The sequence below is a fragment of the Manis javanica genome, chromosome 3 (assembly GCF_040802235.1).
Source record: "Manis javanica isolate MJ-LG chromosome 3, MJ_LKY, whole genome shotgun sequence".
NCBI lineage: Eukaryota > Metazoa > Chordata > Mammalia > Pholidota > Manidae > Manis > Manis javanica.
Genome location: NC_133158.1, coordinates 71,964,312 through 71,978,433, shown reverse-complemented (window position 1 = coordinate 71,978,433; position 14,122 = coordinate 71,964,312). Strand labels below are relative to the sequence as shown.

At 39.0% G+C, this 14,122-nt stretch overlaps 1 protein-coding gene across 16 annotated transcripts in view; it reads left to right on the top strand.

Moving 5' to 3' along the window:
* Positions 1 to 12,513, top strand: part of BBX (BBX high mobility group box domain containing) — a 269,123-nt gene extending 256,610 nt beyond the window's left edge. For all 16 annotated transcript variants that reach the window (XM_036998685.2, XM_073231706.1, XM_036998682.2 and 13 more), the window contains 2 exons: positions 152 to 338; positions 6,683 to 12,513. In XM_036998685.2, coding sequence (XP_036854580.2) covers positions 152 to 338; positions 6,683 to 6,770 — 275 coding nt within the window. In that variant the 3' untranslated portion in view covers positions 6,771 to 12,513. The remainder of the gene's footprint in view (positions 1 to 151; positions 339 to 6,682) is intronic.
* Positions 12,514 to 14,122: the final 1,609 nt, after the last annotated feature.

The window sequence follows — 14,122 nt, the reverse complement described above, 5'->3', positions numbered from 1 at the left end:
TGTGGGGAAAGAGATTCTGAGAAAGCCTTAATATTATATGGATGACAGAAGGGAACAGTACAGAATATTAGCTCATTTCACATTGTCTGGCACAGAGTTTTCTCTGGAGGGAACAGAGGGACCCTCTCACGAGGAATCCCTTTCCTTGCAGATGACAAACCAAAGGAACAACAGCAGAGGAGTCTGCCTAAAGTGATGGAGACGGGCTACGGTGAAGAGTGTGCGCACAGCGCGGAGGCCGCCGAGACGCGGAGCAGCACACCCGAGATACCCGCTGTGTCTGCCTTCTTCAGCCTTGCTGCGCTGGCGGAAGTGGCCGCCATGGAAAACGTGCACAGGTTGGTGGTGGAAAACTTTGCTCTGACAGGGTTCCGGGGATCCTGTTCAGCTTCAGCCCTTTGCATGGAACTTGGATGTTTGAGAAAGCAGCATGGAAACCTGAGTCATTCTTTCTGACGTAACTTGGGGTATTTTTCACAAAGCTTTGGGTTGGTGAGACTTTGTTCACCACCACTTTTATTTATGTGACATGTTATAGATGTGTATGTCCTAATGGGCAGTGTGAGAAGTGAATAAGAGAATATAGTCAGCCGAGTATTTTATTTTAAATGTATTGTTCTATGGCTAAAACTTGACTTCCATAGAAAGCCTGAGAGAGCAGAGAAGCAGTACTATCTAATCATCAAGCATAAGCTTTGGAATCAGGGCTCAGACCTGGGTTGGAGTCCTAGCCCTTGAGCTCATTCATCTGTCTACTCTCCATATTTTCTTCTATAAAATGACTGTAGGTGGTACTCATTTCATAGAGATATAAACCTAACATCCCATGGCAAACACCCCTGTTGAGGACAGTGTGGTGGCAATGGTGGTACTAATGGAAGAACACGGTGTGGTTCAGGAAAAGAGCATCTTGGTATCTGACTCATGGCAGGCAGAAAGCCTGGATTTTTCTTCAGCTGTCTGTTTGCCTCAAAGTAATTATTTTCTGAGCCTCAGTTTCCTCATCTTACATTGAGCATAATGATCTCCCCAAAGAATCACAAAGTTGTAAGGATCAAATGAGGTCTTAGATGTGAAAGCCTTTGAACTCAGGAAACCCCATGAATTATACTAAGTTCTAAGTGTATGACTGGTTATTCTCCTACTTAATGGATCCCTTGGGAAGGCACAAAAGCCGTTCATAAATTCATGTATTTCATATTGTTATTCAAAGTGGACTACCCACAGATGAGCTACTTTCATAGACTTCCAATCTTTAGTACAAAAGAGTATGAAATCCAGCAGAACTTGTATACCCACCTTTGGCCTCCGTTCTCCATTTTCACATCCAGATTTAGGAGGCCCTGATGTAAGCTTTGTTTTCTTCTTGCTCTTTACCTGTCATATTAAAGTCCTAGTGCTTCCTCACAAATAGCCTCTAGATATTTCTAAGAAGTCAAATTCCTTTTCATGTGTACACTGCAAGTGCCTAATAGCAAGTGAATGCTGACAGACATTGTTAAAATCTGCTCAAGTCTCTGAGGGAGGTAATGTGCAGGCACTTCTCTACTCACGGAGTTTTATAGTCTAGTACAGAGGACAAACATACACCCACACAGGAAGAATTAAATGTAAGTGCATGTGCTTCATAGATACTGATTTTTTTTTTTTACAAATTGAAGGTCTGTAGTAATCCTGTGTAGAGCAAGTTTATTGGCGCCATTTTTCCAACAGCATTTGCCCACATCATGTCTCTGTGTATATGATACGGTGATCTGTGATTAGTAATCTTTGATGTTACTATTTTAATTATTTTGGGGTGCCACAAACTGCCCATAAAAGATGGTAGCCTTTTTAAGTGTAGTATGTGTTCCTGACTGCTCCACCAACCCTTCTCTCCTTGGACCCTTCTAGTCCCTGAGACACAACAATATATTAAAATTAAGCCAATTAGTAACCCTACATTTGCCTCTAAATGTTCAAGTGAAAGGAAGAGCCACACGTCTCTCACTTTAAATCAGAAGCTAGGCATGATTAAGCTTAGTGAGGAAGGTATATCAGAAACCAAGGTAGGCTGAAAGCTAGGCCTCTTGCACCAAACAGCCAAGTTGTGATTGTAAAGATGAAATGTTTGAAGGAAATTAAAAGTGCTACTCCAGTGAACATACTAATGATGAGAAAGTGAATCAGCCTTATTGCTGATAGGGAGAAAGTTTTAGTGGTCCGAATAAATCAAACCAGCCCCAACTTTCCCTTAGGCCAAAGCCTAATTCAGAGCAAGGCCTTAACTCTCTTCAATTCTGTGAAGGCTGAGGAAGCTGCAGAAGAAAAATTGGGAGGTCACAGAGGTTGGTTCATGAGGTTGAAGGAAAGAAGATGTCTCCATAACATAAAAGTGCAGGTGAAGCAGTAAGGGCTGATGGAGAGACTGCATCAGTTTATCCAGAAGATCCAGCTAAGTCAATTCATGAAAGTGACTACATTAAACAGATTTTCAGTGTAGACGAAACAGCCTTCTATTGGAAGAAAATGCCACCCAGGACTTTATAGCTATAGAGAAGTCAATGCCTGGCTTCAGTGCTTTAAAGGACAAGGTCACTCTCTTGTTAGAGGCTAATGTAACTGGTGACTTTAAGTTGGAGCCAGTGCTTATTGACCATTCTGAAAATCATAGGACCCTTAAGAATTATGCTTAATCTCATCTGCCTACGCTCTTTAAAAGGAACAACAAAACCTGGATGATAGCACATCTTTATACAGTGTGGTTTACTGAATATGTTAAGCCCACTGTTGACTCCTGCTGCTCAGAAATAGAGACCCCTTTTGAAATATTACTGCTCACTGATAATGCACCTGGTCACCCAAGAGCTCTGGTGGAGATACACAATGAAATGAATGTAGTTTTGTACCTGCTAACAACATCCATTCTGTGGCCCATGGATCAAGGAGTAATTTTGACTTTCATTATCTTTTTCTTTAAGAAATACATTTTGTAAGGCTGTAGCTACCATAGATAGTGATTTCTTTGATGGATCTGGGTAGAGTCAGTTGAAAATCTTCTGGAAAGAATTCATTCTAGATTCCATTAAGAACATTTGTGATTCATGGGAAGAGGTCACAATTTCAGCATTCACAGGAGTATGGAAGAAGTTGATTCCAATCCTCATGAACAACTTTGAAGGGGGTTCAAGATTTCAGTAGAGGAAGTAACTACATATGGGGTGTTGGGAGGGAGCGGAATAACAAGAGAACTGGAGTTAGACATGGAGCCTGAAGAAATGACTGAATGGCTGCCATCTCATGATAAAACTTGAATGAATAAGACGTTCTTCTTACAGATGAGCAAAGAAGGTGGTCTATTGAGATGGAATCTGCTACCAGTGAAGATGCTGTGAAGATTGTTGCAATGACACAAAGGATTTAGAATGGTACCCAAACTTAGTTGATAAAGCAGTGACAGGGTTTGAGAGGATTGACTTCAATTTTGAAATAACTACTGTGGGGAAAATACTATCAAACAGCATCACATGCTGCAGACAAATTGTTTGTGAAAGGAAGTCAATTGATGTGGCAAACTTCATTGTTGCCTTCTTGTAAGAAATTGCCGCAGCCCAGCTTCAGCAACCACCAGCCTGACCAGTCAGCAGCCATCAACATCAAAGCTACACCTCCACCAGCAAGAAGATTACAACTTGCTGAAAGTTGAGATAATGGTTAACATTTTTTAACATTTTAAAATCAAGATATATTCAGTTTTTTAAACAAAATGCTATTGCACACTTAATAGATTAGTGTAAACATAACTTTTATGTGCCCTGAGAAACCAAAAATTTTATTTGACCCACTTTATTGCAATTTTCATTTTATTGTGCTGATCTGGTACCAAACCCACAAATCTCCAAGGTGTGCCTGTTTATGCTTGAGTGTTACTAAGTTCCCCCGTAAACTTTGGAAATAAGAGGTAATTTAAGATTTCTGGGCTCAGAAAAGGCTACCACACAGTTACCCTTGCTGCTGCCGGCGATCCCTTCTAAATATGACTGTGTTCAGACCGTTGCTGGGCCTATGACTTCTGGTCTGCAAGAGCAGGCAGCCTCAGCAAACCTTCCCACTTTCTTCACTGCCACACCTCCTCCTGTCCTGCAGTCACTGGAATCTTCGCTCTGTCCAGATAAGCAGGTTTTGCCTTGTACATCTTCCTCCAGCTGAATGGCTGTTCCTTCTTCCAGCTCTCGTCCTCTGTCCGTTGCTCTCTCTTGCTCCTGAAGCTCCTCACAGCCTCTCTAAGTCCTCCTCTTCGACCAGCTGCCACACTGGGTTGTAATTATTTGTTGATGCTTCTGTCTCCTTCCAGTATGTTTTGAAAGCAAAGTACTAGCTTTATTCTTCATGTCTGAAGAATCCTGTCACATCACTAGTTCCTGTCACATCACTGGGTGAATGAACAAATATGTGGGTAAATGAATAAATAAGGGGTTCCTGAAGGACAGCTTGCCTGAATTAGCTAGCAGGCATAGGAAAATGGTGTGAGAGTAAAGGTTCTTTTTTTTTTTTAAGCTCCCATTAGAAAGAACAATATTGCTTACTAGAATTTTCCTATCAGCCTAACAAAGGGTTAGTGTTCTTAATATCTAGAAAGACAGATCCCCCTGGACAATCATAGCTAAAACTTCAGCCTTCACCTATTAAAGTAGAGCTATCAGCCCACCATCTACCTGTAGGCCTAATGTATTTGTACCTGGGTTGCACATCAATTAATTATTGCTTAGGCATCACCTAGGTTCATAATTTAACAGATGGTTAGAGTTAGGGGTAGAAATATATTACCTGCATTGTTGCCATGAGAAATCTTAACATTAGGTTAGAAACCCAACATAGAAGACAGCTTTGCAAAATGCAGGAAATAGGAAGTTGGAATAAACCTTTGTTGGGAGCCTGTTTATTCACTAAGAAAAAGTTTTATAAGGAGGGAAGAGTCATTAAATTTAGTCCTAAATGAGCCCCGCCAGCGGGTCTTTTTAGTCCCATTTTAGTAATGGCGCAGATGATTTATTCCTGTGCCAAGAGCACACAGCTAGGTAGATTAAGATTTGAACTGAGGTCTTTGGACTCCAGTGTGTTTGCCTTGGATCCGGCATGCACTGCAGCCGTGAAGAATCTCTCTGGCCCCTTCCACTGGGAGCCAGAGCCACCAGTTAAGTGCAGCCACATTGTGCTCCTGTCTCCTTTTCCCCTTTCCAATTGTTTAAGCTGGGCTTTCACTCCAGTTTCACTCTCGCCCTGTTGCTCTTTTCTTTTTTACATTGTACTCATAATTTTTCACTTTTTTTTCTTTTTCTTTTTCCTTTTCCAGTACTTATTAAAATTCTTTTGGCTCTTGTAATGTTGTTACTTATTCAATCCTAAAGGTAAAAAAAATTGCATTTAATTTCATCTTTCTTGAACAAAGAGTTGAACATATTGAACAGTTGGTGTTGAAGCATCCCCACATGAGTAAACTCATTAATCCAGAGGTTTGATTATAACACATTTTGTTTTTCTAAAATCCTAATATCTTAGGCTAAGTGATCACTGGATTCTAAAATCCCCAAATGTTGTACTTTATCTACGTTCTTTTTCTTTTTTGTGCATCAAGAGAAAGAAACTTGGATATAAGTTGTGGAGCAGATATAATTTGAATCTTAAAATAGCTCCTTTTGTTCTGCATAATCTGAAGAAGACATTATATAGAAATGGTCAAGTCAGTGAATACATTGCTGCCATGCCAAATATCTGTAGCACAGTGCTCTGCATACAGCCCAGTGTGGGCCAGAGCAGGGGGTGTACGCTGCCTAGTCATGGTGAGCCAGTTCAGGGAAATCCTGCCCTTTTGGAATGAGAAGCTGTGTGAAAATACCAAGAATTGTGAACAGTTTTCTTAAGCCCAGTGAAGTAAAACTTTTCCTACTCATTAAACAAAAGATGAATGAAAAGTCAGGTATGTCCAGTGTAGTTCAGTCCAAATGATGGGAATTTGCACAGGTTTTCTAGGTCTAGAGTTCCGTGTCCGTATGTGTTGACTTTATCCTAAATCAGCTGTATTTTTTCACACTGTGAAATTCAGAGTGCATGCTCGCCTTCTACCCCTGTACACTCACTCTGTGTGCCTATGAGACTTCTCTTTAGTTAGGAGGGTTTCAGTGTTTTCATTCATTTTTTAGAATCATAGTCCACCTCTCTTTCTCTTCAGGGGCCATCACTTCTACTGGCCTTAAGTTAGGGGTTATTATATATCTTAAGAAATAAGCCTGGAAGTTTTCAGTTAGTTTAGGAGAGTTTTCCCCTTGGACAAGTCAAGTAAGGAATGTGTCATATTTTAATATGGGTGTATCAGGAAGAAGATTGTTCCTCCTACTGTAGTCCCAGAACTACAGCCCTTGATGGAAATTCTTGGGGAATTGCCCCAAATCTGTTGGTACTTCAGGTTTCATCTCTACAAAGTGGTGGTGGTCGTGCAGGGGCAGAGTGTGTGTTGAGTGTTGAGATAAGAAGTCCTTAAAAAAAGAAAGCAGCTCTAAGAACAGAAATGGTTTTAATTAAACAGTGTAACAAGTCAGCAGTTGCTGTTAAGGTGTTTGAAAGCTTTTATTGGCTATTCATCATCCTGTCCTATTTCTGAAAGCATTTAAAAAAATTAATTTTTTTTCTTCCTCTTGTTTTACAGAGGTCAGAGGTCAACTCCACTTACCCATGATGGACAGCCAAAAGAAATGCCACAGGCTCCTGTACTTATTTCCTGCGCTGACCAGTGAAGCGCTCTTTAATTGTAAAACATTGTGCTTTACCTACTACCCTAGCCTTGTCTTTACCGAGGGATGCTAGTGAGTCCATGTGGTGGAAAATAGAGACTGCAAACAAGTGCTTGCTGCCCGACATGGCCCAGATTCACTTGGAGCAGAAGTTAGCATCCTGGGCCAGTGTGTTCTTTCGGAACCCAGAGTCTTTGAGGGTGATGTTACCTGATAACAAGCAGTAACAGAATGATCCTGGAGCTTTGCTTTCTATTGAAGGCTTTTGACAGTAATAGGTGGTAACTTGGTCAAAGGCTGCCTTTACTGTAGCTTCTCCAGCATCTCTTTTACCAACCAGAAAGTGTGAAACTAGTTTCGTATATTACCTAGTTATTCTTTCAAAACAAAAACAAAAAACAAAAAAACAAAAACTGACGCACTGCACTAGTTATTAGATATTCTTAGTCTTTTTTGTACATGGAGATTTAAGTTCTAAGATGGTTTATATAATAGGTTATACCTACATTTATATTGTAGAATAATATTGGAAAGCCTGCTCTAGAGACTCCCAAGCAACACGGGCAGGCAGATGTACCATTGTTAGTGGTGTATGCTCGGCCTCGTGGTCCATATATTCTGCACTTTTATATTTGCCACCAGAGTAGTAGTTTGCTGGCAAAAGAGAGAGAGAAAAAAAAAATAGTACAATTTTGACAAGCTGAATTTTTTTCTTAGCCTTGAGTGACCAAGAAGGATTTGCTTGGGGCAAATTGTGGCAAATACTTTCCCAGACAGGGGAAGAGTCCATCAGATTACAGATTCCTGATGTTTTCATGCCTTGAGGATTCTTTTATTTTTACATGGGGGTCTAAGTGACCAATGGATCGTTCATACAAACAAAAAAAGAAAAATATTATTCAGAAGTGACCTTAGTATTACTTCACTATTTTGAACACATTGAAGACACTCACTTCATGTGGACTTTGAGCTACAGACCTTTTACATTCATCCCAAACAGACTGGACGGGTAGCAATTGCTATGCACAGCCTAACTGGCCCTGCAGGTCTTTAGAGCCATTTTCAGTTTGTGTTGTTAAGGGTATTGAGTAAATGATGAGAGAGGTATGTCTGACCAGAGTGGGACTCTCAGACCCAGATGCACCTGCAAATTTGTTTTCTTTTGTGTTTTGTTGCTTTTGAACATAAAACCATCTGTACATATGCCAGTGCCAAGTGGATTAACTGGCTTAGAACATGCAACATATTGACTTAACCACCTGATGTTCCCAGTGTCCTGTTTCCTAGCAACACATGCAAAGTGATAAATCAAAATTAGTCGGGGACTACCGATTTTACAGGGTATTTGTTCCATAGCACAAAAGTATTTCCCCACTCTTGCACCACAGCACAAACTACCAAATTTTAATTATTGGATTCCAGCAATAATTTTTATTGGTTTTCAAACTGGCAGAATTTTGATAGTGTTAGCTCGAGTTTGAAGCTTTTGAATTAGATCTCTAACTGGTGACAGTTTACAAGGTTTTATCTAGCTTTCTTATTTATACTTGACTGAATTGTAATGATGATTTTTTTTTCTAATCGTAATTTGACCTAATAGCCATACAAAAAATGACTCTTACTAGTACTGATAGGTTTAGCTTTCCATGATTATAGATATTACTTCTGTTTCGGTGCTGGAAAATATGTACAACATACTAACAGAATTGAAAAAGAGTACAGAGATTTGAAGGTTTTTTCCCAAAACAGGTAAAGAGGGCAGCAGAGCATTGGAATGGTGTCCTCAAAAATGCATATTCATTGTGGGCATAGAGGAAGAAGGAATTCGTAAGCAAGGTTAATCAGAGGTTAAAGCTTAACCCCATTCACTTAGAAGTAAATCAGGTGAGCAGCCCCAGATTTTAGCAAATATTTGTACTGTTGTTGTTTTATTAATATTTTCTAAATTTTAGAAACACAAAGTGAATGTTTGAGAATTGCTGGGTCCCAATGTCGGTGGCCGTTGGAGTTTTTGGACCACTTGATAGCAGTGATTTAAAAATTACAATTAGCTGAAGTCCAAAAGAAATTTGAAAATCAACAACAAAAATTGTTTGGTGCAGAACATGCACCTCAACAATGGTACTAACTCGTTATCTATAGAACACATTAGAATAAATCTATTTTTGCCAGAGCACCCTCCTTCAGTCCTCTGATTACATTTCACTAGAGTTCCTTAAGAGATTGCTGTATATTCATGGGACCTTTTTTAAAAAGAAGCAAAACAAAAGATTACTTTTTTCTATGTGATTAATATCTTACTTGATCTGCTTTTCCTAAACCTCAGTGGCTTTTCCCTTAGGCAGGGGTGGGGGTGGGAGGGCAACCTACTGGATATGACTGTTTTCAGATACTTTAAAAAAAAAAAAAAAACCTTTTTGTAGAAATGCTTAATTTTTAAGCAGTTAGGCACTGAGAGTAGCAGAAATCCTGCAAAGCTTTATAGTCCTTTAGATACTCACCTTGTTGTTTCTCTGAATGAAGTCTTGATTTCGGCGATAGCGCTCTTCTTGCGCCCTGAATCCCCTGGAGGGGGAGTTGGTATTTTCAGGTAACAACATGTGTTAGCACAAATACTTCTGGCCAACATGTAAGTGCCCCCTCCCCCCATTTGTCATTGTCATTTCATTTCTCTCATTCTTTTTCCTTTTGGAAAATCATATTGCTGTGGTGTGTACCTTAATCTGCCAGCAAACACCATCCACACTAACATTTGTCCTACAAGCATCCTCAAGAGAAAAAGTTGTTGCACCTTATGTATATCTCAAGCAAACCAAAATATGATGCTCTTCTGCTTTTTTTTATTCTAAATTGTTGTATCATATCTTTCTGAAACCATTCTGAATCTAGTTGAAATTATCAATATTTATGCTTTTAACCTTAATTTCTGGATTCAAACCTGTATATAAATCTTTTGAAAAAAAAATTATCCTAGCCCTTCTCTGTGATGCTGGAAGTGGGTGATTTAGTCTCAAATGGAGACGCAGTACTGTTCCAGTTTTCTTTAGCCTTTTATTTATTTAGTTGTTCTTGGTATTTTCCTATGTAATTTTGAAGTGTGTAGAGTATATTATAGTAACTGAAGCTGCAGCCATAAGAAGCTGAGTGAAAGAAAAAAATACTGTAAGACATCCTTTTTAAGTTGTTATTTGTTTGGATAACTATAATGAGATCAGGAAAAGGAAAAAATGTCCCACAGCCACATTGAAGGCATAGGTTCTTATACCCAAATTCCCAGATTTTTAGATCAAAATTGTTAACTCATTAAAGCCCTTTTAAAAGGATAAATCATACTATTGTAATTCTGACATCCCTTTCCCCATGAATACAAGAGATGTGTTTATTTTATTCTGTCAGATGAGCTTTCTGTCAGTGCCATCTCAAAGCCATGCTGAAGTCATTCCCACGTTATCACTGTTATTCTGGTTCCTGCCATTAAAACTGCTGCAGGAAAAGGTGATGGGACACTGTGCACACACGTAAAGGAGCGCCGTCTGGGTGTTCAGGGTCCAACGTGTCCGATCCCCGTCGTTTTCTTGCCGAGTCAGATGCTGCCCTGCCCAAGTCATACACAGTTCTGTTTGTGCTCTGCCATCTTTGGCTCATCATATGAACATGTTTGCACCTGTGTAAATTCTTAAGCAAATTATAAATTGATACAGAACCAGGAGTGAGCTGAACACTGAATGACATGTTTTGTTTCTATGGTTTGGGGGCAGGGGTATAGCAAATAGCTCTTTCCAAGTTGTGGCATTGGCATTAATGTGAAGCAGTGGGACCATGCTGCCCGCTCAACTACTGTATGGATCACAAGCGTTCCTGAAACCAGCAGCTGGAGGCTGGAGGCCGGCGTCCGCACAGCAAAGGAGAAGCATCGCCCCTCCACCGGGGAAAAGGAAGGAAGTCCCACAAGGCCGGGCACTACCATCTGTGAAGGGAAAGTTGGGGTGCACGTGATGCTGTGAGAGACTCTCCTTTGTTTGCACTGCTCCACAGAGCCCTCTTATAAGGCCGATCCTAATGGGCTACCTCGGCTTTAAAAGTCAATTTCAGTAAGTCCTGTTTCAAAAATGTGTCTTTTTTTGCTTCTACCTTCAGTGCCACTATTTTCCACTGCAGTGTTTTGACTTCACAAACCGCCTTCTCCAGAGAGAACAATGTATTGCTGAAAATGGGCAGTAGAAGCAAACGTTACTACATTTAACCTATGAAGTATTCAGAGTGACTGACTGCTAGGTGGAAATTAAAACTTAGCCTTCCCCACATAGGACCTTGTTTTGCACCTTATAAAGAGTGTACTAATTGTTAATTAGAAGTTGCTTTTATTTATATAAGCATTCCCAAAGAATTAGATTTGGATTTTGTTTTTACTTGTGTTTTGGAATTTTTAAAAATGATTTTATTTAGATTGACTAACAACATACTTAATTAAAAAAAAAGAGATAGTTGTTCAGTTCAACTTACCAGACATGTCTGGTGAAGTATGCAGGGTTGGTGGGCAGCTTTGCTTTTGTTTGGAAGTGACAGCTAAGCTGATTAGACTCCATATTCAATGACCTTGTCCTTTTCACTGGGGACAGTATCTCCCTTACATTTCAGAACAAAGAAGCAACAAATAATAAGACAAACCTATTTGACTCCCCTTGTACCCTTGCATCTATTTGCGCTATGCTTTCCTTAAAAAATGTAAATACACATTTTCTTCACAAAAAGTGTTTCCTCTCCTGGCCAAATTTTACTTAGAGTGGTATGATTTATAGTCATAAACTGAAAGAGGAAACCTTCCCTTAAAAGTTCTGTGGCCACTGTTTCCTTCTTGCAGTCAGTGGTCAAAACTGATCCTGCCCTCAAACTTATATTTATGCACAGAACTAGTTATTGTGACATTACTACTACTTCCAAAGACTCCCTAATGACTTGGGCCACAACTGGTTACTGAGTAACACGGATTGAATTCATTATGCCCCTTGAGCCCTCCCACCCACACCGCAGATCTTACCTCACAAACTCTAACCTGAATCACAGAGGCGTGGGTGTTTCACAGAACACTGATCTCCCTTCTTGGCCCCCAGAGGGGCTGCCTCGTGTCCCCCAACACCTCACATCAGTGCCTCAGCTCTACAGGTGGCGGAACTAGGGGTAGGGAAGGCTTGTGATCTGGAGCTCCACACAATGCTTGGCAACATTTTCATTTCGTTAGCACTAAAGTCTCTTGCTCTCAGGAATTTGTCAAGAAAAATAAAATAAAAACCACCTGAGATCCCACATACTAGATTATTAACTTCTCTCATAGGCTTGAATTGCTCACTTACATGTCATAAAATAACAGCTTCATTTGGCCACCTGATCTTAAGCCCGTTGACAGTTTCAGCATGACTGAATCGCTCATTTTTTTGCTTTCGGAAATTGGCTTGGTTCTCTTTAGAGTTGGTGTAAACATGCCATGTAATAAATGATTTCCACTTAATGGTACAACAGAATTATTGCTTTCTTAGATGTATGTGTAGTAAAAGTCAATATACACATTTATATAATTTCTTCAAAATCTTATACTTAATTTGATATTTCTAAAAATTGCACATGTAAGTCATGTGTATAACATGCTAAAGTACTTTAACTGTGATCTTAAAACTGAATAAAAATATTTAATAAAAATTTGAAATATTTTAAAGATATTATTCAAATATATTTCTTTATGTTCATACTACTGGCCATAGAGTACATGCCTTCAATATACCATATCCACTGAAAAGAGGGAAAATGCTTTAATAAAACTAAGATACTTAAGCTATTTCAGAAAGTCAAATGATGGTCTTCCCTAAATTATTTGCCTGAAATCCACCATTCTCTGAGCAACTGTGGTAGCTTTTCCATGATGTGTGGAGAAGAAATCAGTCCAACAGAAGAAAGAAGATATGCTTAAGTCATACCAGAAGATATGCTACTCAGGTGGAGAAGCCTCCCTGGGAAGTGCAACCTGTAATAAAACTGTAGATTTGACACCATTAAGACTAACCTAAAATATATATGTAGATTTCATGTGTGCTGAATACAATGTTCCTGAATCTTAGAACCTTGGGAATTTTTTTTTTTATCCTTTGGAATAGCATACACACACACATAGTGTATAAATATGCATATATAGTATCATCATGAGCTTTGCAATCAAACAGACTTGACTTCCAAGTCTGGCCCCACCCATTTCTCTTTGGGTTTTCTAACAATGGTGGTGGTAATACCTCCTCACACCACTGTTAGGATGAAAGAGAATATATATATGAAAATGTTGGGTTGGGACCTGTAACAGAAAGCCCATTAAATAGCAGTTGATTTTACTTATTCCAGCTTGAAGGTTGATAAATTTAAGTATATTCAAAGCAGATGTTACGTATAACTTCTTCAAAATAAACTTATAAGGGCCTGATGCATTAGGATAAGCTGTTGCAGGAGATTTGATGTAGGAAACTCAGAATTGGTTAAATTCATATAGCTAACTCATACTTATGTATGTCGCGTTTGAAGATTTTTCTATAAAGTCAGTCCGTGTGATGAATTAAATTTTATGTTACTCCAGCAAACTGAATTACTGAGAATAAAATGTGGCAGTGGGGCACCATACCAAAGAAAGAAATTCTGTTAGAAAAAAGGTGACAGAATATACATGTGTGTAGTTTTATGGGCCTACATTTATTATACAATTAAATCTGTCCTTTTGGATAGAACATGAAATCTCTTGCAGGGAGAAAAAATATGTTCTTATCAATAAGTGAGCTAAAACTAATACCACTGACTCCACTCCATGCATGCTGAAAGATGGTAAAATTGTTAATCATAATTTATCAGAAGCCTTTTCACTGTTCTGAAATTAGAGAAATTTTCAAATACATGTTAAAGTGGAAAGGCTAGTATATTGAATTCCATGTACCCATGACCCAGCTTCAACAAATAACATTTTCTCAATTCCTGTTTCATCTGTATTTCACCCACTTTCCTCCATTTCATTCCCCTACCCAAGATAAGCATATCCCAGAAGTGTGATTTCATGTGTAAACAGTTCAGATACAGCCTTTAAGAACAAGTATTTTGATATGAACAATTTTATTTTTTTTATGTATCACCTCATGATTCCAAAAATACATTTCCTGTCCAAAGCAAAAAATCCATGAGCCACAAGAATAATAGTGCTGGGGTGAAAATCATTTGGAATTAGAAAACACTGTTCAAAGTGGTTATATTTCCTTTTTTATCGAGTTTTCTAAAGAAATTTTAATCAGAGCCTTTCTTAGTATGTCATTTTGTTTTTTTAATTTTTTATT